The sequence below is a fragment of the Perna viridis genome, chromosome 9 (genome assembly GCF_037379345.1).
Source record: "Perna viridis isolate PV_CMFRI_1.1 ecotype Kerala chromosome 9, ASM3737934v1, whole genome shotgun sequence".
Taxonomy (NCBI): Eukaryota; Metazoa; Mollusca; class Bivalvia; order Mytilida; family Mytilidae; genus Perna; species Perna viridis.
In genome coordinates, this window is record NC_142453.1 from 38,898,837 (window position 1) to 38,925,540 (window position 26,704).

A 26,704-nucleotide genomic window follows, 5' to 3' on the forward strand; every position below is an offset into this window, starting at 1 on the left:
TAAAATGAAAACTTTTATTATAGTACAAAATCTTTTTGGCTTCAACACATGAAAGTACTCTTAACAAAGATAAAATATGCCATAAAAGATACTGTAGGCACATGAAAGAAGTAATGTATACATAAAATATAAAATAGCTACACAAAACAATGTATAAAATATCACCAATACAGAATGTAATCTCTTGTAATACATTATATATCTAAAGTTATCTCCCTTATTGCTCATTTTGATCTGATTTGGCAAGATTGAAAAGATGATAACACACACCAATTGCTAATTCAACACCAATATTGAAAGTGGTATGATTCATGGAATTACAGTATTGTTTGAGTAGCAGGAATAATGTTAAACCCAAAATTTAGGCTAAGAAAATATTTAAAATTTACAATAATGACTTTTACATTACAATGAACAACCACCCACAACAACTAATTTTGCCTTTAACTTTGATACTGAGTAATAAAAACATTCATACTTTAAAGTATGATAAAAGGCTAACAACGGGGATAAAGAATTGCCTTTTTTTGGGTGTTTCAAATCCCATAACTCTGCAACTAAAAACAGGAAATCTAGGAACAAAAATCTCATGACAAAGTACAAGTTTGGTAAATGGTACATATACTCTATGATAATATTTTAAAAGATTGTCATTGCTGTCTGAAAAACCAAAGTTTTACTGACAAAATTACCTGATAAACTTGACGAAATATTGCAAATTATTTCATTAGACAAGGTTAACACAACCACTTCTTTATGTTAATTTGTCTTTGGGTTAATTTAAAAAAAAACCAATTACATGTATTTATGAAATTAGAAAGCACATTTTTGAATCTTAAACATCAATGTGTTAAAAAGAATAATACAACTATGTACGGGTATGTTAGTACTGTTAAAACAACTTATTTTTATCATTAGAAAAAAGTAAAAAAAAACTCAAGATATTTGTCTTTCAAGACAAAAATTGACAAGACACTGAAACTATGTATTTTTATATGGTCATCCATTTCCCAAAAGGGACTTAATATGTAAGCTTACCCACCCTCCACCTTTTACAGGTAAAGAAGTGCAAAAATCAACTACATGTAATTATAAAACAACTAAAAGGCGTACTTTTGACACAATAATTCACCATTTCACCAAGTATAAACATGTTTCTAAATCTACATGTAAATCATTATCATTATAAAACTATCTTTAATCTATCTAGATCTGGAATAAAAATATAATTATATCATAAATTGATTAAAAATAGATAAGAAATAAACAACTGTATAAATTAAACAGTTAAATTATTTGTCTGAAATTAACACGTCGTTTGCCACAATGCCATAGAGGTCATTAATAATGAGCTGTTCCTGTGCATGTATCGTCTAATGCTGATCTCATAGTAACTATGGTAGACCTACTTTACTACCTGAAAAATATTTAAAAAAAATTAAAATGCAACTGTGAACTGTTTTATTTCAGGTAAGTTTTCTTCAAGTAAAATTGCAATATCCTCCACAGACCTAAAACTGCTTTCTGATTTACTATGTTTTGCACCCAGGCTCTGCTTATCAGGAAGTAAAAAATTCACAGGACGTAAGCACTACTCATTATAAATCTGTGAAGCTATTTCTGTTGTACTGTACTAATTTGTATAAGGAGGCGGGGTTAAATACTGAGTGTGGCAGAGGTGTAAAGCTTTGAAATAGCAAATATACCATCTGAGCAGGAGATTTGTAAAATTGATATTAAGAATATCTGTCAGTGTAGAAATTTATGTGATAAGGCATCCAATTTTAAATTTTGTCAATTCCAAATTTCATCAGAAGAAAAAAGTACCCTTGAACAGTAATCTTGATATGTCCCAGACAAAAATAGACATAATAATATAATAATACACTGTTAAACCTTAGTTCATGTTAAAAGATGATTGCCAATTTTAATGCCTATAAAAAAGCACCAATGAACGGGAAGCACAAATGTTTGCCATTATGGCCTTTGTCAGGAGTAAATGACACAAGATGAAAAAAGAGTACCTCAACTATCTACACCTGATCAGTAAAGTCAACTGATCTAGGGAGTCTAAAAATTAATCTTTCGATTTATATCTTAAAGGTTTTTAAAGGAACACAGATACTGACCTGAAAGACATCAGATATCCCTAATAATGTATCCTTGTATTCACTGACATAAAATAGTCTATATTTGCCTGGTTTTAGAGATAGGTTCTGGAATGTTACACAGGAGCATCCATCAGGCTTACGTATGGTTCCTTGGAAAACATACTTATATTCTTTATAGTCTCTCATACCAGTAAACATCTCCTGAAACAGTGCCAAGTAAGAATCAGGCAGACATAACAATAATGATGAAACATCAAACTTTAAATGGTTCAATGGATTTTGATGACAGATTAGCAAGATAATCATTGCAGGTGCTTGCAAAGAGAGATAATTAAATTATTATTTTTTTTTTATTTTGGGGTACTACTACTCCAGTTAGTCACTCTCATTTCAAGTTGAATTCTTGTTACACAGAACATTATTACACATATAGCACCTGTAATAAAGGTATTAGACCGGAATATTGCATGAAGTAAATATATTACCTGAGAAGCAGTTGAGGGTGATGCTTTTTCTGAATATGGTCTTCTGATGTAACATCCCACATTAAAGGTGTGATGTTGTATTGTACTGTATTAATTTGGCAAATGAGGAAAACAAAGTCTGTCTGAGAAGCAATATATCAGAGTGATCAATCTAGTGGGTTCATCATTCATCTAATCAATGGGCTGGGTACGAGCAAAAAAAATTTACCAAAATATCTTGTGCTGATTCTACAATAGAATCTTTATTGTTTTTATGAAGCATGATATATTCATATATCAATACATGGTGATCAATGTACCTTAAATATACCAATCCAGTCCCATTTCTTAGGATGGTGTTCTTGCTCTGGACTGATATCAAATCTGTAATGGATGTCTACCTCAGTCACACTTTTCCATGAAGAGTTTAAATGGAGGAATGTTACAGGTAATGGGAATGGAGGATGTTTGTAGATCTGAAAAAAAAAAAAAATTTAGTCTTCAATCATTTATAACAGTTAGAAATGCATGGTCAAGATTGGGTGTGTAATCAGTTTGAACATGGAAGAATGCATCTTTAGTGTATGCTTGACGAACAAGCTTATTTTTAGCTTTTTGTAGGGGAGAATATGAGTGCATATCTCTATATTTTTTCCCTTCTATCTTTAGACACAACTTTAACAATTGTTAAAATTGTGATAAAGATTTCATCCCCTTATGACAGATGGACCAATATCAAAGTGATCTGTACATTTTTACTCATGCTATGGGTTTTGGCCCTTTTCAGAACCTATTCCAAAAGAAGTTGCCAAACCTCCAAAAGGCAAAATCAATCCCAGCCTGACCTTTGAGGTATGAAAGTTTTTGTTCAATATCATGGAGTGGAAAAAAGAAAGATATGAAAAAACAACAAATGCATCAGCATATCACCTAAATCCAAATTAGTATCATCAAAAGGCCACTTCAACAAGAGTAAACAATCCTTGAGGTAAGCTCTGAAAGGCCCTGACAACAAAGTAATAAAACTATAACTGAGCAAAGACAATTCTTCAAAATCAACGAATAAGTCAAACAACATCAAGCTCCATATCCTTTAACTTGAGTTGTGTAGTTTTCATTTGATGAAATTCTAGTTTTTAGCCCTTTTGGCTCCTTTTTCTGTAACGATTACAGCCACAACCCCAAAATTATACACCAACCTTCCATTTATAGTTTGAAACCTTGTTGTAAAATAACATCAAGTTCTACCCATCAATATTCAAGTCATCATTAAAAAACCAAGTGTCTCATAGATGATAATGATGACAGATTAGGAGAGCATCACATGACAGCAATTCTTCGTGACTGTGTAAAATGTCAAAAATTCAACAGTTACAAAGGAGCTTTATTTTCTTTGACCAGAATATCAGGTGCAGTGAAATGTGAGGTAAGTAACCACAACCTTAGGTTATCTCCCTTTTAATTTGAAATTTGTATGATTGTAAATGGTGTACTTTTATCTGTTTCTAATTATTTTATATACTGTGTTTATTAAGTTCATTTGTATCTTTTTTTATTTGTCTTGTTATTAAACTGAACATTTTTTCATCTTGGAGGAGATCAATAAAGACTGCATATGAAGGAGAGATACTAGAACTTAAAGAGAGTAAGAACAAAACATTTTCAAAGTGTCAGACGGGCAAGATAGTTCCATATTTTTCAATAAATATGCGAGTCTTTTGTGTTTAGTATTAAATTGTATTTTTTTCCTTATATGGTTGAATAAGTAATCAAATAAAAATAAACTACTGTATCTCTTTCAAATGTTTATGAATCATTCTGAATCAGTTACATTATATACACAAATATAGCACTAATAGTTTACAGTACACATTCATGAATGGGCATTATAAATCTACAGATGTCATTGTACAACTGAATATCTTCTCCAACAACTTTTGTCCTGTCTTTTGATGGCTGTATCTTTTGGCAGAAGAAATAATCTTTGAAATGGTCCCTGATTTTATAGAATGGTTTACAAAGTCCCAGCATGCCATCTCAAGGTCATCCAGACCAAACTGTGACGCACCACACAATATTCCAGCAACACATGAACTGTTTATATCTATAGAACCACAATGTATGAACTGAATAATTTTTCTAAAGTCCTCTGGATCATACTTTTTAACAACAATGGTTAATTTGTCAGTGTTAGTTTGGGTTTTCCTGTTCTTTTTATCAGCTTTACTTTTGAATACCGAGTCCCTTTGTTTCTTCAGAATGAGGTTGTATAGTACTCTACTTCTTGTACCCAATACTGTCTTGACCCCATGAACTTTTACCTTTTCTTCACCAACCTCAAAAATCACATCACAGAGTTCAGGAATGGATGAAATTGTCTTCAGATGCTGAGTAAGAACTTGTGCATTTCTGTAAGACATTTTCTCCTTGATCTTGACTGCTTCATTGTTTTTCCTGGCAGGAACTGGTCTGGTGTTATGACTCTGTGAACATTCCGAGTCAGAAGGCAGAGAGTCATATCCAGATGAATAACCATCAATAACTTCCTCATGTTTAACTAAGGCTAAGGTAGACCCATACATATCCATGGTTGTATTATTGATTCTTGTAAATGTTTTCTGATTCAGTGTATTAATGTTTATGATTTTGATCTATGTAAAATTCTGTATTTATGGTAATAACCATGAGCAGATTTACTCCACATTGTCAAAGAGTGTGAAATATGACAGAGAATTACAGACATAGAGATGAAAGTGTCAAGTTAAAGAGCAGTTAGCTGGGCTATAGCTTGGGGTTATTATTGATACACAATAGTTTAATTTACTCATTGATTAATGAGCTTTTCTTACTAATTACTATATTGTAATGTGATTATCATAATGCTATAGCAAGTTAACACAATCAATCAAGTTTTGATGACAATGTCAATATTTAGTGACAGTCTAAATTTTATCCCAAAGGTGTCAGGTCTAAATTTATACATTTTAATACAATTGAATTTTTATATTCAAATATGAAATTAATCCTGTTTTATTTTGCTAGGTTAAGCCACATTTTTATTTATCATATATAATAAAACAAGCAAGTCATGATAGGATGTATGTTTTATCTAAAAGTAGGGAAAAATATTTAACTTTGTATAAAACTGCAAATGCACATAAATTAAAAAACAAGATTTGTTAAATTTGAACTTCAGAGCTTTCATGCTGCAAATGTATCTATGCATATCACACTGATCTGAAAAGTATCATACAGTTTTTATAGATAATGTTACAAATCTAGGATTGGGTTTTAGAGTTTTTCTATTCTAAAAAAATTTCAATGAATAGCTCTCATTTGATTAGAAAAATCATTTATACCGGTTAATAATAAAAGATAAAATTTAATAGAAATTTAGTTTTCACTGTTTAAATCCTGAACCATGATATATTGATTCTCCAATGGGAAGTAATGTTATCACCAATTCCTATTGAAATTTGTTAGATACAAGAATTGAAGTTAATGCTGAACCTATTACTGAGTATTGGTTTTACCTTCAGGCAATTTGTATTTATCTTTAGAGAGTTAAGTACATTATGTGTATTGTATTTTACGTATGTGTATTGTGTTTTACAAATGTGTATTGTGTTTTACGAATGTGTATTGTGTTTTACGAATGTGTATTGCTTTCTACCAGTAATTAACAGGGATTAATTTAATAAGAAATGTTTATCTATACACATTATTTACATTCTGCTGCTGTTAATTTGGCATGATTTTATCCCATCCACAACTACTCAGCAATTTCAGTGAAAAAAAAAGGTTTTTCTTCTCTGTCACGAGGAAGGCTGAGTACCTCTGATTGGAAAGGATATTGCTATTAACATAAATTTTCAAAAAAGTGCAGTAAGTATAATTTAATTATTCTTTTTAAAATAAAAGCTTCATGTATATGTGTAAGACCCTGGTTCATATCAGATTATATTGAATGTCAAATCAAGTTTTAAGAATTGAAACATATCTTGAGCCCTACTTTGATGTGGTCACCAGAAAACTATTTCGAATAATAAAACCCAATATCTGTTAACATAGAAAAGAACCATTTACAAAAGTCAGAAATATGAATTTATAGAAATTTGGCTCACAGTTTATGGCTTTTCAGTTTGACATTTAACCAACAATGTACTGGGTTTTGCAGGTGCATGTCTAGCTTGCATGATTCTTTTTAAACTAGACTTTGGATCAAAGTTTTTCCTCACAAAAATTAGACACTGCAAAAACCCCTTCCCATGATCATTAAAGTACCTATGGAGCTTAAGTAATTTCTACAAACCTGAATCTCAAACATGGCTGATACTGGTTTATGATCACTGAGTTTATAGGACATATGTGACTGATAGGATGACTGTTTGGCCTTCAGGGTGATGTTCTCAAAGGAGTCCTCATGGACATACCATAAAATTCTATCACAGTAAGCTGGGATTCTCTGTTTAGCGCTAAAATAATATATATTTTCTCAGTCTGATAAGGCCATACCAAACATATTTTGGGATTATTTTTTTTCAGTAAAATCAATTTAGCAACAGATGTTTTCAAACTTATAATTGGCCAAAACAAGTAAAAAGGGTGTTGGTAAGACATACATGTATTGTTGTTTTGTTTTTATCAACATACAACTCATCATTATAAATACTTATATTTTCAATATGTTTCGATAAACATATCTATCGGTTTAAACTTAAAATAATAAACATATCTATCGGTTTAAACTTAAAATAATAAACATATCTATCGGTTCAAACTTAAAATAATATTAAGTTGAAATATTGTTCAAAGCAAGAAACATTGATGGACGTGGCATTGCTGTGATTTTTTTATGTGAATAAATGACAACAAAATAGATAATGCTGCACATTTTTTTTTATATACTGACTCGCTTTTCCCAAACAAGAAGACTCAATATTTTCACGATATTACAGTCTCAGGAAATCTGACTGAACATTTGAGAGATAATTTTTTTCATTTACATTACTTCCATTTTAAATGTATTACCTATCTAGATATTTTCTAACTCATAACCTAGAAATGTATCCTTCTAAAAATGATTTCTATTTCTATGTAAATGGAAAATTTAATTTTCTTAACCAAAACATACTGTTTTAACAAAAACATGAATTGTTTACAAGATTAGATAAGATGATGACCAACCATACCTTGTATCATACTTATCTGTTCCAGGGTCAAACTTATATGTTGGAGGGAAAGTAATATCCCCTTCCTTGAAATCAATAAATATCAGATCTTCTTCCATACACTCTTTTAACTGAAAATAATACAACACTAAAGAGTCAGTCTCTGTAAAATGAAACTTGGTAAAAACATTAAATGTACTTTCAATTGTAACATATACATTGTAAAGGAAATTTGGCGGGTAGTAATTTTTATAAAAAATTGAAATCCTCTGTAAATAGACAATTGAAATGACCCAGCAGCTTTGATTGTGCCAATATGGAGGTTTCAAAATTTGGGTCCACAGGTAAGTTGCTTCAACTCTACTAAGACCAAGGACCTTCAGTGGCATATCTTTCTATTTATAAGCAGTTCTGTGTTATAACTACGTCCTCTTACATGTTACACTTGCCCCATATTATGGATGTTTGATATTTAAATATCTATACTTTGATATTGGCCTCAGACTTCACTCATGATTAATATCACTTTGTAGTGCCAATATATCATGATCAAGGGTCCAGAAATGGTAAAAAATGCCGGTCATTGACCAACAAATTTTGCAAATGACTGACGACCATTTTCCAATATCGGACAAAAAAAATGTCAATCCTCATAAATAAATCTGTGTGGTTTTATTAGAGTATGAACATCCTGTCTACCTGTCTTCTAATTGTTTATTGGAAATTAATTGACAGGTGTGTGTCAATTTTAGCAATCTATGACTATGATTTACCTGCAACTGATTAGTTGATTGCATAATTGAATTAAGGGTGCACATGCAGCCCATTGCATATATGAATTAATTGAAGTGACTCAAAGAATTTTCATACATATATTACTTGATTTATTAAGAAAAAGATTGACAAGTCCATCATTTTACATTGTACTGAAACTAGGAATCAGTCGTAGTTTGTAATTATTAATTTATCAATTGAATTTTTTTAACACAGAATCAAAAGACCATTTAAATTAATATACAAAACGTATTCAAGATTTTTTTTAATAAATAATCAACTCGGATTTGAGAGATACGATGTTTTGTTTAGGTTACTTCTTAGAATGTCTATGTGTGGTCGAAACAATACTCGTTCACTGGTTCTGATGTTTTGTAAAAGACAGACTATGTGATGAAATAACAAATATTCCAATATTTATCTTAACATAACTACATAAAAAAGTTTTTTTAATGTTTTTTTTTTTTTTTATCTGACCCAAACATCTGCTGAAGTTTGATAAAATGACCGGCATGGGCTGTCAAAATTTCCGGATCCTTGATCATGTGTTAAAATAGGTCATTATCAATAAAAATACAGTTTTATGACAACATACCTGATCAAATTTCATAAGTGACTTAATGTCATCATATCTTATTGCACGTTCCACAAAACTTCTACTAGTATTCTCTAATCTAAAGTTTAAATCTCCCATGAAAAAAACATAGCTGAAAGAGATATAAAAACAAAGTGTGTAAAATCTAAAGTATAAAAATTTCAACTTGAAAAATTGTGAGCAAATTTCAGTAATGGATATCCTGACTTTCAGCTTTGTAACAGTCAATATATAAACAAAGTTGTCGAACAGGAAATTTTGAATCCAATGATAAAAAAAAATATCAAGTGGCTGTCATAGAGCCACTATGATAAGTAGTGTCATAGACAACCATAATTAAAAAGTTGTACATAAACAGACAGACGCCATCTTCACAAAAAAGTATGTACATTGTATATGTATATATGTAACGCTTCCAAATTTAATGACGCTCAGCTTTTTTTATACATTGCCAACATCAAAATACTACTTCATACCAAATACCTTACCCCAAGTTCAACTAACTGTAAGTTAGTCCACTGAAAAATATTATATGTATAAAAAAAATCTCTTTACCATGGTGTTCCAATTAGAGACAGCACTAGGTCATGAATCTTTCACCAAAATGAGATTTCTAATTTCACTAGGTAGACCCTTAGGAATTAAATTTAAAATCCTCCAGGAATTTTGGAAGCTTATTTTTCACCTGTAAGGGATAGTGAGGGTACAATACTATTTTAAAAACAATACTAGTACTTCAAATTACATATAAGACAGCTTTTCCAAAACAGCAGCTGGCATGACTGTATGTATGAAAAGTAAACTAATTTTTGCATGTTTTATCTTGAGAAATTCCCTTCAAACCAAAAATCATTCTGAAGGATATTTTTTGTACAAAAAAATACTGGGTCATCACTGAAGCATTTTAAACTAGAGAAGGAAGAACTTTGTCAGTTTGGTGACTATTTCTATTTCAAGGATTCCTTTGATTTACAATGTCTTAATATAATAGGTAAAAAAATATAAGTTAATACATGTACATTTATACATGTATATAGAAAAAAATAAAAAAATGTAACAACAGAAAAACAACCAAGTAGCATCTGGTAGTATTTAGATTACTAAAGGAATGTCATACTGATAATGAAAAAAGAAAATAATACAAGCATTCCGTACAGGTTTTACATGGCAAATTAAGTCCCCTACTGGAAGAATAATCATTTGAAGTGAAAAGAATGCAAACTTCATGCATAATTTGTTGAAGAGATGAGTCTGTATTAATTTTCTAATTATCAAATAATAAATGGACCAGATAAGATTTAAACTTGATATTTAACTTGTCATGTTTAAGCAGTGTACCAAAACTGAAATGTCTTTCAGCAAGAATGATGAAAAAATAGTGGTAAACTAAGTTTTCGCAGTAATTTTCTGTCCAAGGGCCATAACTATGCAAATAATCAACAGACTGGAACAAAATTAATCTTGATCTGTAACTTGTAATGGTAATGCAATGTACCAATTATCCAATGTATATCAGCAAGCACGCAACAAAAAGTGTAGAAAATTGATTTGCTGGACGGACTGACAAATTGATTTGCTGGACTGACTGACAAATTGATTTGCTGGACTGACTGACAAATTGACAGAGTGACTATAAGACTTCCAGCATGCAAACCTAAGGCCCCTTCTGTACTCTGATAGTATTGCATGGCAAGGCAAAGTCCCCTAATAAAGGAAAAGTCTGTCAATGAGAATAGAATGCATGATTTGTTCACAAGACAGCACAGAAAACTGATTAAGCATTCTTTAAAAAAAAAAATCAACAAACCAATACGAAAATTCAAATTAATCTTGTAGCCTGTGATAAATAAATAGTTCACAAAGTGTCAAATGAATATCTGAAAGCATAACCAAGCATATGCCACACTAACAGATTCAGAGAACAAAATTAAAGTACCCTTTGGCCAAATTTGTCGGTAGATAGCTAATAATACACTTACTCATGGTCTAGAATATGATCTACATCCTTGTCCCTGAATTTCTGGGTATCTAGAATTGTATGGAAATCCTGAAAATTGGATAAAAAGGAACTAAAATATGTGTAAACAAAAATGCATACAATTATTTTTTTTTAACCAGGGTATAAAAATACACTGCAATATCAAAGCAAACAGGTAATGTATTTAGTTAAAGTTCCCAGCAAAACCAATCTAAGTAGAAATCATGTGAACTCCATTTTGCATCGACATGGAATGAAATCATTATCAACTTGCACATCAACTCACTGATATCACACTTCTCCGCAGTAAAACATGTAAACTGTTCTTGGTGCCAACTTTTCGAGAAAAAAAATTATTTCTTGCAAGAAATATCCTTTGATATTAAAATCATTCCTTTTCTGACTCAATGTACAATATCTATACATGTACAGTATAATTACTCACAGTAAATTTGTGCCTGTACCTTCTATGCTGAGAAAAGTAAACAAATCACAAAAAAAAAACTTGTACTGGTACATGTATTTTTCTAAATTAAAGGTTAATTCTTTTCGTATCAGTTTACCTCAATTCTTTCCGTAGCATTATCCATGTGTGCTGCCAGATGAGCATTAACAATGATCAAATTGACACCATTGATATCAAATCGTACACTAACCCCTCCCTTGTTACCCTGGTAACAAATAAACATATAAGAAACTAATAAACATTTCAAATTATCAAATATCAATAGGCAGCTGCTTCAAGATAATACAAATAAAGTACATGTACATGATTGTTTTTATGACAAGGAACACCCTAAAATAAGAAACAAATAACAGGAAAAGTACTTATTTTCATTGATATCAATTTTTTTACAAAATGTCAACATTTTTTTTCAGCTCAAAGATTTTTATATTTGTAAGTTTTTGTAGTTTTACACTTTGACATTTTGTAAGAACTTCAGATTCATGGTTTGACCTCATCACAAAAACTACAAAAATGAGTACCCCAGAACTGAAGTCCTTCCATGGTAGTGAAATCCAAGTAAAAATCCAAGTACTTGTGTAAGTGAAATAAGGATTGAAATATTGATACGGAAAATAAAGATATTCTTTGTCAGTTGGAAAGATACATGTAAAACCTTATTGAAACATTTGACCCTTTTGTATATATTATCAACCAGTTCTTGAAATAAAGAAGGAATAAGATGTAAATAACTATTTTACTTTATGTTATTTGTTGTGTTTGTCTGTTTTCCATGTCTGGTCTTTGTCCCTGTATTACATTCTTTTGATTTCCATTAGAATCTTAGTTCCCTTGATAACTCTTTGCAATTGTGAACTCGATCATCTTTTAAAGATTAAAGGGCCATCATTGAATGGTGACTTCTCAACCAAAGAAGCCCAAAATATTACAAGATATAAATTTTAGAAAATGTTGCTAAATGTATAATTAACAGCCTAATTACTGGTTATAAGTAATGACTTACCCACCATCCACCCATCCCTGCCCTAGATATTTCTGATTCTATGTGTGTATACATCAAAATATCTTCTCTCCTTACATAAGTCACCAGCAAAATGGCCTGCATTCTTACAGACTTCAACTAAAAACCAATAAGAAATTTAAAACCAGCAAAACATAGAACTTGATTTACGTGTCTCATAAAATTTTGTAAAATGCATTGTACCAACGAGCACCATCTTAAAATATCAGTCTATTCAAATACAAATGAAACCAAAATCTGTCACCACAAATTATGCCTCTTTTCTCTGACAACAGTACCATCAACATTAGTTTCAATTCTTTCCAAATTATACAGTGCAGGAAAATAACTGATCCACTTGAATGTCAGTATTTGTTTACTCTCTGAAAAAATTCTGATTCAATATTTTTGTCCCATCCTTCATTTCTTTAAAAAAATCGATTCTTGATTGGTTGTCTTATACATGTCACACCTAACTCAATAATACCATAGTATCTGCAGCTTGCTTAAAATTTATTCTTTTTTGACCATGCAGTGTTAAAAAATCTATTTCTCTCATTTTTGTTCATTGTCTACTCAATGCAGTTGAAAGAAATAGTTAGATGTAGTTTATCACAAATGTCAAATGATACATATTCATCACAGCTGAAAAAATGAAGTGTCCAGAATTGGGTGCAAAGTTTACTAAATAAAGAATAGGCATTTTTTTGCAGTTAAATCCCTATTACTAACTTAAAATAAAGAAAAAATCATATTTTTTGTTAAACTTTATACCCACGAATGACAATTTCATACCTTTCACAATATGAAGCATGTAGGGTTCACTTCTTTTACACCCATCACAATATAGGACCATACAGGGTAAGTGTAAAGAATGGATTTTATACATGAAAAAACTACAAAAATAATGAAACATCTTGGTCTAACTAATTCTGTTATAAAGCCATACTTTAAGATAAATACCCTAAAATAACCTCTAGGTGATAATATTTCTGTAAGGTGCTTGGTCCAGTCATTATTTTTGTGGTCATCTCCACTTGTCATCTCCTGCAACCTTTATAAACATAACAAAATGAATGTGAGTGTATATTAACCAAGAATGCACAAATGTATATTGTGTATTACCTGTTTTTCTTTAACACTCAAAATTTGGAAAAAAAATAATTTTAACAAAAAAAAAGTAAACAACTGATCCTTTGTAATTATTTTTCTTCAGAAAAAGAAAGGTGAGCAAATGCAAAATGAAGTTTTGTTTTCTAATGCCATGTATAACATATATATTTATCAAAGTTGTGATAAGAAAGCCCTTAACTAATGCTAAAAGTTACATTATTTCTTAGTCTTAAGAAAAAATATGACAAACGAAAAGATGATAATTTTTACCCAATTGCATAGACATCAGGCAGTGGGTCTTCATTAAGTTTCAGTAACTCTGTAAAATCTGCTGTAGAATTCTGGTCTCCAACATTCCATGTCACCAATAACAGTCTGAAATACAGTTTACAATAGAATTAGAATATACAGTAAAACCTGTCTAAATAGAACACTGTGTAAACGATGAGTTACCTGTCTAAATAGAACACTGTGTAAACCATGAGTTACCTGTCTAAATAGAACACTGAGTAAACCATGAGTTACCTGTCTAAATCAGACCTCTGCTACAGTACATGCATATCAATTTTAGTTTATTTTGAAGCTAAAAAAAACTGAAAACTGCCCAAACCGAATAAAATGTTTTGCGGGGCGCTGCTTGATTCAACCATAAAGGTAAACCCTCAACAGCTGGGGCAAGTACGGATATACCATTCAAGATTGATACAGCTTTGAATTTTGATTGTGATTAAATATTTGACACGTGGAAAAAATTTGACCAGAATCGAAGTGGCCCCTTTTTGCCACCTTATTCCTCAATAACCACAACCAAAAAAAACAATCCCAGCCTTCATTAGAGCATCTGGCATCTTGTGGTAAAATTTCAATGTGACCCATCCACATTTAGTCCAAATTTTTATTGTACATCAGGAAAATGCTTGTTTATGGTCCCTTTTGTGGTCCCTCATTCCTTGTCAGTTTATGTTGCAACTTTCAAAATCAATCCCAGCAATCCTTTTGGGGTATGGCACCTTGTACTACAATTTCAAAGAGACCAATTGAATTATACTCCACCTATTGTCCCAACTGCATGAAAATGCTTATTCCTCGCCCTTTTTTGGTTTCTAATTTCAATAATTTTATTTAACGGTTCATGTTATGTAATAGCCTACAAAATCAATCCAAACCTTCCTTTGGTGGTATGGCACCTCAATGGTACAGCATGCTACCACAAGACCACCAAGGTGTTTCACCAAGACTGGATTTGTTGCATAGTTTTCCTTTCCTCTTTCATCTACCTGGACTTGACTTTTTATGAGCAACTTGGCAGGTGTTTGTAGAAAAGCAGAGGATGCTGTGCACCTGGTCCATGCTCCCAGTTCTCAGTGGAGTCCGAGTTGCTCATTTACTTTTGTTACTTTGTATGTATTATTTTAGTTATTTTATGTTCTTTGTTGTGTTAATCTGTTTTACATATCTGGTCTTAGTGCTTGGATTACAATCTTTTGATTTCTGCTAGAATCTTGATTCCCTTGATTATTCTTGCATCAAATCCTTAGACTACCTATACCTTCTGAACTTGACCCTTACTAGCTGCAGTAATGTATCTCCTATGACAAACTGGAACAAATCAAAGGAGCTACAATTATACATCAGACTACTATGTGAAGGCATTAAAATTATACAGAAAAAACATTTCATTTCCTTTCAAATCTTCAAGGAATTTTGGCACATTGCATAGTTTTCCTTTCCTTGTTTGTCTACCCTGGACTTGACTTTTTATGAGCAACTCGGCAGGTGTTTCTAGAAAAGCAGAGGACGCTTACCCTACCGGTGCACTTGGTCCATGCTCCCAGTTTTTAGTGGAGTCCCAGTTGCTCAATTGTTTTTGTTACTTTGTATGTATGATTTTAGTTACTTTATGTTCTTTGTTGTGTATGTCTGTTTTCCATGTCTGGTCTTTGTCCCTGGACTGTGTTCTTTTGATTACCGCTATAACCTTGGTTCCCTTGATCACTCTTGCATCTTTCACATCATACTACTGATATCACAGTGTGGGAAAGTAATTTTTTTTCCGAATTGCCATTCTGGCTAGTGGAAAATTGATCTTGCTAGCCAAATAGAAATTCAACTAGCAAACTAAACAAAAATTAAATTAATATTGAGGATAAAATTTACTTCAGTGAGTTATGAATACATGTTTTCAACATGGTCCAGTACCACCATGACTCTTTTAAAAGTGTTGTTAACTGCAGCTCATCAAGGTTTCATTTGTTTTTAAATTTATCAAAAACTTTTCAATTTTCAAATGTTCCCTCCCATTGAAGTTTTTCATGTACTTTACAGTAACAAAATTAGTACTCCATTTCTGAACTCATATTTTAAAAATATAATTATATTTCAACAGATTCATGATTATGAACAAGAAAATGTTTATCATTTGCTTCTTGTTCATTTTTATTTTGACAATAACAACTAATTTGCACGGTAACATATCTTAAATTACCCAGATAATTTCATTTGAATACTAATACGAGATCGGGACCGTCACGTAGGTTTTGGCACATCCCATTTACCGGAAATTAAAATGGCAGATTGTAAACAATGCTTTAAAAGTCAATAAAATTGTACATATCATGCCAAAATTCACTTGACATATTCAAGCTAAACATCTAAAAATGTATGGAACATATTTCTAATGTATGATTTTAAGGGATGTTTTACTAAATAACCTGTTGGCTGGTTAACTTTCCTTGGAACTCGCCAATAAAATGATGTTGCCAAATTGACAAGTGTTTGCTAATGATAACTTGCCATATTACACATCTACTCGTACTTGGTGAGCTGGCGAGCGATGTTTCCCACTCTGTATCACACTAGTGTGAATTGAGTGGACCAATTAGTGACTCCAGTCGTGCTGCATTATTGTTGCTTGATAATTGCTGGATTATAATCACTTGCAGTATGATGGGTTACACTGATGAAGCTGCTTGAAGAAGGTCATGCCTACCCTTCCAGTGCATTTGTCACTACTGTTTTTTTAAGGGAGTTCATACTGCTGATGTTGCTAGTGCTTTAGTTTTTTGTGCGACATCTTGTTTTCTTATCTTCAGTCTTATGTCTAACTCATATTATTCTGTTTGCCACATTGTGTTTATCACATGTGTTCAGGCCATTTTTATTAGAATTATCCCACTACTGATACTTCAGTATTTTTTTTCAAAATATATTATAACTGAGGTCAGCGACTTATATCTAGTAAACACTCCTACTGTGGTTGTATTTTAATTTTAAAACATAAACTTTAAGTACACTGTGAAGTTGTTATTTAGTATTTGAGTAAACAAATGAAATTCAGATATTTCAACAGTTAAAAGATTTTGTCTCAGGCAGTAGGAGTTGTAACGTACCTGACAGCTTTCGTGGAGTTTACTTTCTTTTGATTCGACATTATAAACGTAATTCAACACCATTACTCCATTTTGTCGAGAAGAATGTAATTTCAATTATTTATTGGCCACGATGACATTGTATTTCTTAAATTTCAAGTAACAAATTCATTTTCCTGCTGCTGTTTGGGCACCTGCTGTGTTCTACGTCATCGGTTTCTGTGTGGAAGGGAGGTAAATTTTAACTTCCTGATTATGAACAGACATAATCGCGGGAAAAGACCAAAGACAAATAAACGTAAAGTGGCGGTTATTGGCACCGTTTGTTTAAGTTAGAAAAACAGGACAACTTTCGTTTCTTTTGAAATTTTCTTTTTTGAACCAACAGTTCCATTTCTAAGCACATCAAACACACCGAGGAATCAGATATTGTGTCGTTTGCATAATTATAAGTTTAAATATAGTGTCGTCCTTTCTGAAATTCTGTTCGTAAATGCTTACCTGAGTTTAGCTCATGTATGTCATATTACAGTGTATAAGTTCTAGGAAACTAATATCAATTTAAACTTTATTGATACTCAAGGTGTAATAATCAATATGGTGTCAGAAAGGCACATGACTTAATTTCAGAGTACAGACTTTCCTTGCCCTTGGGTAGCTAGAAAGTGTTGGAATATTTATAAAAAAAAATTTCAAGAAAAAACTTATTTCAAGTCTGTTTAGATACAAAATGTTTTATTGCGAGAAATTATACTACTCGAAAACACAATTTATTTGAGGTTTTATATATATACACCTGGATTTTCATTATTTGAGCTACCCCCAACAGAGTTTTCATCCTCTCCTGTGAAACATGTCATACTGAAAATCTAAGAGAAAATGGCTTGACCGATAGCAGATATTTTTTCTATAAAATGAGCTATCATACAATGATTTTCATTGAGGAATAAAATTTTGGTGAGCAGATTGGCAAGAAGTTGCTTGTGTCTTGAAGATGGTGATATTTACTCTCTGACCTGTAGAATTATAGAAAATCATCTACTGTGTCCTATAGTAGCCAAATATGTCAAAACAAATAACATTTTTTAGTTTCCCAGAACTCTATGCTGATGTTTAGTGAAATTAACTTGATGACTTTATATGAATTCTTGAATCCTTTAACATTTGAATGAGTCTCTCCCAATTAAAGAATACATTGATGCCCATAGTGTATGTACATGATTTTTGTAAGTCTCATCAAGTGAGAAGTCTCATCACATGACTCACTAGAATGGGCTATAATCTACTTTTACAGACTGCTACAGCATTGTAGGAATCTAAACAAAAAAGTATTTTACAAGATACGTGTGTTAAGAAAGGCAATAAATAGAACATTTTGCATTGTAATGCAGTGTTCTGAGATTCAGGAAGTAAACAATAAAATGCAGATTGGTCTTCAGATTTCAATATAATGTTATGATAATTGGAAATTCTGGTGAGAAAATTGAAACTAGAATGAGACTTACAAACTTTATTGACAAGTAATAAAAGGTGTCAGATTAATTTTACAGGTTAAGCAGTTATATGTCTTCTATCAAAATATAACTGAAAATTCATTGCAACACTTTTTACTTTCCGCTTTTGTCATGATTTCTAAGCAATTTACTCTACTTTATCAACTTTTTTCAAAAGTCACTTGTTTGTCCGGAAATTTTGTCCAAGTGAGAAGTCTCATCATTTTGTCCAAGGAAAAAGGAGTAATATGAATATTAAGTTTGACCAGTTTTTGGAAATGGTGAGGTCATTAATTACAAATGTACATGTACCTTGTCAAAGAGTGGTTAAATACATGTGTAGCATTACTATATTACAAAGTTGATTGCTTTATTTTACAGAAAATGTCAGGCAGTGAAAAAACAAAGAGGAACCACAGAGCTATGTACAAGGCTACAACACCGCCATGGAAAGAAACTTACAGAAAGGTATTGTAGCACCAAACAATATTTGTTAGATATTTATACAGTGAATTCCACTTAATCACATACCTGTTCATGGGCTGCTCCAGCTGCCATTTTTTGTCGCCAGTTTTCATAATTAGAGCCAAAGGGTGCCAAAAATGATAGTATTAAGTCTACTGATGAATTATCTTTGTCAATTCATCTAAACAACTTCTCAATTCATGACATACATGCATGTACCAAGATTCACTCTTGATGCATGTATAAAGCAGGTTTTTAGTCTGTCACTTTTATATGCATAAAATAATAAAGTATTACTCCAGAAACAGGTATTTTATTTCTATCAAGGACTTTATGTAACCATTCTCATATAGTCCCTGATTTTATTATATGTTCACCTTTGTCCTTTATGGTCTAATTTATCTTACAATATAATTTGATTTTTTAAAAATTTTTTAACATACTTGATTCTTTTTTTCAAGTGATAAAATTTCTAGCAAACTACATTTTGTACTTTGGACCATTCATTGTGTCCCTGTATAATTATTTTGATATCTGAGTAGTATTTCCTTAATTAGATTTTGGGAATCCCCATTCTATTTGTTTACCGATTTTCCTGCCAAAAAAATCACATGGCAAAAGTGTTAACAATTGGCATCCATTTTCTTCAATCAATTCTTTCATTTCGAAGTGTTTAGACACTTCTTTATGGGATAATCATTGTTAAATGGATTTAATTTATTCTGTTGTTCGGTAAGTCTGTTTATGTATCACAGGGGTGTGAAGCTTGTATGTAGCCAAGTGCACATGGCCATAATTGTGTTTACCTTTGACCAGATGATGAGAGTTTTGATTGGCTCAATAATATATTTACATTTGATTGACACCTCCCGTGAGGATATTGTCAGTCACGGTCGCCTGGTCTAATTACCTTTAATTGCCTTCAGTTGTAAATTGGTCATGGTCAATAAACTCAGACCAGGTGAAACACAATTGTTTAATTAAAGAGAATATCTGTTGCTGATAAACTTCCTATCAATTTTAATATACAAAACCTAGGTGCCAAGAAAATTGCCAACTGGTTATTTTTGTCGCCAGATAAAATAAAAAATCGCAAAGTGTGACATTGGTGAAGCCCAGTGCGACCCCTGCTGTTAATTGCATATTTCTATTCATCCCATAAAAACTTGAGGAACAAAAACTTTTCCCATCTTGTACATGTACATGAACGATTCCACATATTTGCATAACATAACAACATAAATCAGAACATTTCATGAAAAAGACATTTTTTTCTGACCATTAGGTTATGCGATTAACGGGAATCCAATGTACCTTTGCTTGATGAGTAAGGGTTTTATCAATTTTCTGTTAGTCACTTTTTTAGTATTCAGGATGTCATATGAAATCTGTTTAACCGAATCTTTACAACTTTATCACATTGTTGGTGACTGTTGTACATGTCTAGAGGTCAAGTTTATTGCAATTACTGTTCTAGAGTAATGACCCTTTTTTACTTAAAATTTTGAGTGAGAGGGTTTCTGTCATCACAAGTTCAAACTTATTCAGTTTATTTACTGATCCCATTACATTGATTTTCCATGGTTAGAAAACAGTAGACATCTGAATATAAGCACTCATTCTTTAAACTAGTGAAAGAAATAGGAACCCAGCACTCTTTCATTCAGACAATGAAGTCATACTTGTACATGTAACTAATTTGTTTATCTTTAAACTTTTATTTTACATTGCATATTAAATGCAATGTTAATTGTTGAATATCTTGAGAGCATCTCTAAATGTACTCTTCTAATCTTGTCCGTTACAGAGATGTCTAGACAGGTTAAGACAAAGCAGAGAAAAATTCCAGGACAGATTTCGTGGCATTAACAGCAAGCTTTATGAGAAGGATGCTAATGATAATTTTATACATGAACTGATGAGGGAGGAGTTAGAAATGTTACAGAAATCTTTCCAACAGGAAAATTCTGTTAGAACTGATGAGGTGAGAAATCAATAAGATTTAAGGCTTTGCCTATTAAGTACACAGATATTTGCATTGAACCTCATTCTGATACATGTAGTAAGAGTCACACATTAAAAACCAGCAGTCCTCAGTTCAAGGATATGTATATAAATTTTTAGATATTATAATTTGAAGGGTTTTTACATTTATGAAAAATAAGAGAATCTTACACTACGGCTAACGACTATTTTGACAATTCCCTCTTCCCACGGTGGGCATGGGCAATGGTGGACAAAAGTGTCCATCCTTGGACATGTTCCCACCGGCCCACGGTGGACACGTGGTTGGTCTTTGTCCACTTTGCCCACGCATTCCGGTGGTCACTTTTAAATCTTGTTTAGTTTTAACAGAAATCGGAATTAAAACTCATTCTTACGTAATAAATATTACGGTCCTGTTGTATTATAAGAAGCATATCTAATTGTATGAACTTGCGATAACAAACATTTCACAGGTGTCAATAGAGCTTCTTTATAATTGACAGTCATCAAATATCTGTAGGGCGGGGATTAAAGCAGAGAAGCGTGATCATTTGCCAACAAATGAATTACAACGAAGTTCCCCGTAGTAACCTTTGACAGGTGCCATGTGATCTCTTAAATTGACAGTTAATCAATTAATGGTAGCGGCATGTTGGAATACAGTGCAGTGCTATAACTTGTCAAGAAATAAATTGCATTATATTAGAAAATTTGATGTAATGTTGATCAAGTTGATGGATAAGAATGTATTCAGAGATACTCAATAGTTCATATATTAGTAGTATTAATAGTATATAATACTTATATGAATTTGGAAACAACAATTAATCTTGTAAGATGAATTCTGAGATTAATACTTTTACGGCCATATGATGGAAAAAGTGCACCCTCCCTTTGCTTATACTATTTAAAATTCCTAAAGAAAACCAGCTAAGATTGGGTGTGCAACCCCCTATGAAAGATACAATTATTTACAACTGCATTCCTTTTTTCTACGGCACTGCATCATGTTGCTATGAATTTCTCATGGTGGCTGAAGATGCAGGTGTTCCTTCTCGGACCTTTGATTGACAGGTAATCAATTAAATTAAATATCGAGGGTGTGGTTTTAAGGAAAGATGCAGTATCATTGACTGACAGGTAATAAATTATAGGAATATTGAGGGTGTGGTTTAAAGAACTGGATAATCAATATGCACGTATAAGAAAATTGCACTTAGAAGTACCTGAGAAGACATATAAGAATCATGATTAGACGTTTATGTGTACTAAGATTAAGGTGTTATAGATTGGTTAATTTTTGTCAACAACCGTAAAAAAATAAATTAAAAAAACTAAATTAAAAAAACTAAGATATATGATGAGTGCAACCTTCATGGAATTCGAGAAAGAACATGTTCATGTATTATCGAAACGAACAAGGACTGGTGTTACAAATTTTGCTAAAATTTGAAAGTTACTCTCAAATATGATAATTTATAATGTATCCATTTCAACAACTACAAGTGAAAGACATAATAACGCAAAACATGAAATCTCATTTTTGTCCCATTTTAGTATTGAAATATATTGGAGATTTTCTGAAAAAGGTCTACTTCATTTGAAGTCGGCACACTAGTGTTAATATTATTAAGATACCAATTAGTTTAATTTATTTTATTTATAGTAAGCAGTAAAATTCATACTAAAAGAATTTTAATTTTTTTTATATTAGATCATACTTGGGTTATTCAAACACAATTTTTATTTTAAAAGAGGTTTTAAATGTCGAAATTTTGATTTAAAAAAAAAACACTTTGGGTGTTCCTAATACACTTCTGTAATCATGAAAATTAAATTAGGTTTCTTTTAATTCTTTAATATTACCAGTCAATGCCGTCTCATTAATTAGCAGTTGATCGACCACTTCCTGTATATTGGCTAAGTGTCACGCGCTTGGGTATTAAGTAGTGACATTACACAGATAATACACACTATTTCCGGTACAATTACTGAGATTCGACTAAATAAGTTAATGTTTTAAACACAGTGAATAATTTTATTTCTAGGTGGCTATGATATGAAATATCACTAATGCATAACAAGATTATTACATTTTGTAAAAAAAAAAAAAGAAATGCTTGTAGTGAGCATGCGTTTACAAGAACAGTGAATATTTTATTATTTAAAAGAAAAATATGATTGCCCTTGTGTTATTTACAATGTACCTGTTTGTATATTCCAAAACTAACAATGAATATTTCGGAAATGAAAATAATAATGTTTCTGGAAAAATGTTCGAGAAGATGTTAAAAAAAATAATGTGATTTCAAAATAAAACACTTTAATGAAAATCTATTTTCGAAAGTGCATTTTGATATGCGAAGATTTTCGGTAATTAAATAAAATTAAAAAGTCTGAATCAAAAGGTCTGAAATTTTGATTTATCATCAGCAGTTATGAAAAAAAAACAAAAAAAACAATATTTATATTTCTGTAGATCTCTAAAGTTACATGTTTTAGAATGAAGGTGTAGAATTTTAAATACTTTAGTGTATTATTACTCAGTATTCTTATTATCTATGCAAATAAGGCATATTGTTTGTTGATCAATTACTGTTGCCATGTCAACGAAATGTCAATTAATCTTATGCCATGCTGAAAATACAGGGACACACCTATTGATGAAACGTGGAAAGCAATGATTGGACAAGATATTACAAAGGCATTTATCAAATTTGCTTAAGAAATTGAGGTGCTTAAAGCATTTTTGTTGTTGTTGGTTTAAAAACGAAAGTATATAAAAGCCACCCGTAAGAATTATTACGTAAGAAACTCGTCAGTAAAATAAGTAGTACACGAATACTCGACTTTCTTGTATAATTTGTATGTTACTGTTTTATATGACAGTCTATGTGAAACTTTGTTTTTTTTACTGGACATTCAGACCTGTAAAGCTTACTGTTTTACTGGACCGCAAGAAGTTTTTCTGGTCCAGTCAATTTTCTTTTAATCGTAACTGCTTTGCCGGGCACTGCACCCTCCGTATACCTTAAAAAGGACATTTTTCAACAGTTTCGTACACGACCGGCCATTTGTATTTTTCAGGGGAAACAACTCGATGACGGATGTAAAACACGAAAATGATGTCGGACTTTTGGTCCGGATATCGGAGCGATCTTTATCGAACCAGCAGCAATTTTATCAGGTTTGACCGAAGGTCCGACGAGTTTCGTATAGACTGATATAATAACAGAACTTATCGTAGTCAAAATTAAGTGAAGGGGAAAAATACGGAAGAAACAAATCGTTCAACTGTCTTGTGCGCTAAATCTTAAAGAACAAACTGCATATTCAACCGGCAGCAATTTTATCGGATTTGACTGAAGGTCTGACAAGTTTCGTATAGACTGATATAATAACAGAACTAATCGTAGTCAAAATTATGTGAAGGGAAAAAAAACGAAGAAATAATTCCTTCAACTGTCTTGTGCGCTAAATCTTAAAGAACTAACTGCATATTCAACTTAAGAGGGGAAATTTTCACCCATTACTATATTCGGCTGATGTGTGCTCAGATGATACATGGTTAAATCCGTTGCCATTTGAAAACTCATGAACTATGCGGTTCAATATTTCTGGATCATATATTATCTTCCCACTTACAAATTTTCTTGAGATGACACGATACTGAAATTGGTTAATTATAGACCATAAGTTAAAGTTTCATGTGTTTAGTTCAGAGTTCAAAGCATTTACTTTGTATAAAAATCTAATTATCTTAATTCCTAAGTACATGTAAACACCTGTTGGCCTCACAATTTTGGCTTGAGGCCAATTATACTTGAAAGAAAATTGATTCTCATGGTCAAGGTAATGATTGACACATTGTTCTTTTATTTTTCAACCGTTTGAACATTGTAATAAAATTGCCGATCATGGATTAAATCCAATCAACAGGTTATCACACATCCACCGAATACCGTGGGCATGGACACTATACTGTCCACCTGAGACGGTGGGCATTAAGGATGGGCAAAGCATGGACAACTTGTCCTCGGTGGGTGAGTGGAATCGTCAAAATAGTCATTAGCTGTAGTGCATATTATTATTTTAACAAGGTATTATTTGAATTTTGATTATTTTGGATTTAAGAAAATAAGAAAAAAATTATGAATAAAACTTACCCCTACTAAGAGGGTTTGTCATGCCCTCATGGCTTGGGGGGGTTAATAAGTTTTCCTTGACTTTTGTTATCCAACTACCGGTAACCTTATCCCTTAGCCATGTCAGCATGACTAACACCCTTAGTAAGGATTAGTTTTACAAATAATTTTTGTTGGTAATTTAATATAAAAATTCCGAAATAATTCCAAATTAAAATAATACTTTATTAATTGTCAAATCGAATGGGTGATGTCTTGCACAGCGGAAATATGTCAGATTTCCTTTTAAGAAGGCTGGTAACATTTCAAATACAGCCTTGAACTTTACAACTATCTATAATTATAAGTGTGTAATTGTTCATTGTATTTATTTAAAAAAAGAAAGAAAAATAATAACAGAGACTCTCTCTCTCCACCTCTGCTATCTCAGGTCCACCGGTATGATTTTTCAGACTCCTTCCAAAATGTACATAAGATGTTCCTGAAGGTCACTTTCTACATGTATAACGAAAGTAGTTTTAAGAGAAAGTCATTTTGTGTATTATTACAATGTAATATCAATTTCATGACCTTTTAAATCTAAAGGTTAAACATAATTTTTAGGTTTTTTTTTCTAAAACTATAGAAAACTATTACGCTGGAGTGCAAATGCAAAAAGTTCAGTTTACAAAAAGTCTGGACTTTACATGTTGAATTAAGCACTGAACTTATGAAGTACATGTAGGCAGGGGTAGTTAGTGTGACACTTTGACTGCAAAAGTCAAAATAAAGTCTACCTTATTTTGATGTCTATAATGTGCTTATTTTTACATAGAAATAATTTCCAGAGCATGGGGGTGCGTATTATGCATCAGTATATAAGATTTGACCAAGAAATAGAAGATGTTTTTATAAGAAACGAGATTGCGTAATGTAGACAAACAAACTGGAAGTGAAATGTTACTGAAATTTTATATAATCATTGAATACATCTTTAAATATTGAATTTTAAATGATATTGTCTTCAAATCATGTTGAAATGTCTTAATAACCTGTTTCAGACAAAGGTTGTACAATATTTCTTTTTTATAAAACCCGGTTAGAGATATTAAAATGAAACAACTGAAAACCAAAAAGTAACAAAGTCCTTTTTTGTCAAACCCTCCTTATTGAATGCGTATGCAGCTAAAAATTATTATTTTGAAACTGCTGTTGATTGTTTCTAACAATTTTCTTTTTTTAAAGTATGTTTTAAAATGAAAAATTACGAAACTTGAGTAACAACCAAAACCAGAAATGTCCAATTTTCCTGACTTTAGATTTTGTACATTTGTACATCCTGTGTTAATTTTATCATGCTTCGAAGTTCAAATTATGCAATTAATGTTGCTACTGATCTTTACATGATGTTTAAGTGTGATTAGAAATTTCTTTCCTTCACAATTATGTAGGAAATACTGGATCAAGGTAAAGAAATTGACTGACCAAGTGGAAAATATCGATCTTTTCTCTCTGCAATCTACTGCAATCTATGTCTAAAAAACTTTTTTCCACGTTTTGACCTTCAAAATTGCACTGCCCACAATACATAAATGT

General features: G+C 31.6%; 3 protein-coding genes across 7 annotated transcripts in view; 1 reads left to right on the forward strand and 2 right to left on the reverse strand.

The window, feature by feature from the left end:
- On the reverse strand, positions 1 to 17,265 carry LOC148608416 (inositol polyphosphate 5-phosphatase K-like). The gene is made up of 12 exons (XM_088543813.1): positions 17,062 to 17,265; positions 13,943 to 14,047; positions 13,523 to 13,613; positions 12,563 to 12,679; positions 11,657 to 11,764; positions 11,095 to 11,162; positions 9,116 to 9,227; positions 7,768 to 7,877; positions 6,888 to 7,050; positions 2,896 to 3,051; positions 2,130 to 2,312; positions 1 to 1,417 (listed from the first exon to the last, which is right to left on the reverse strand). Exons 1-12 carry the CDS (start codon positions 17,100 to 17,102, stop codon positions 1,406 to 1,408), a joined length of 1,266 nt encoding a protein of 421 aa, XP_088399939.1. The 5' UTR covers positions 17,103 to 17,265; the 3' UTR covers positions 1 to 1,405.
- Positions 3,055 to 6,873, reverse strand: LOC148608417 (serine-enriched protein-like). The gene has a single exon (XM_088543814.1). The coding sequence runs from the start codon at positions 5,161 to 5,163 to the stop codon at positions 4,462 to 4,464; it is 702 nt and encodes a 233-aa protein (XP_088399940.1). The 5' UTR covers positions 5,164 to 6,873; the 3' UTR covers positions 3,055 to 4,461.
- LOC148608418 (RPA-interacting protein A-like) overlaps positions 17,264 to 26,704 on the forward strand; it is a 19,619-nt gene continuing 10,178 nt past the window's right edge. For 2 of the 5 annotated variants that reach the window (XM_088543815.1, XM_088543819.1), the window contains exons 1-3: positions 17,264 to 17,338; positions 18,915 to 19,001; positions 20,806 to 20,982. In XM_088543815.1, coding sequence (XP_088399941.1) covers positions 18,918 to 19,001; positions 20,806 to 20,982 — 261 coding nt within the window. In that variant the 5' untranslated portion in view covers positions 17,264 to 17,338; positions 18,915 to 18,917. Of the gene's footprint in view, positions 17,372 to 17,410; positions 17,557 to 18,333; positions 18,349 to 18,914; positions 19,002 to 20,805; positions 20,983 to 26,704 lie in introns of those variants that run through there. The other 3 variants (XM_088543816.1, XM_088543817.1, XM_088543818.1) reach the window with 3 other exon arrangements.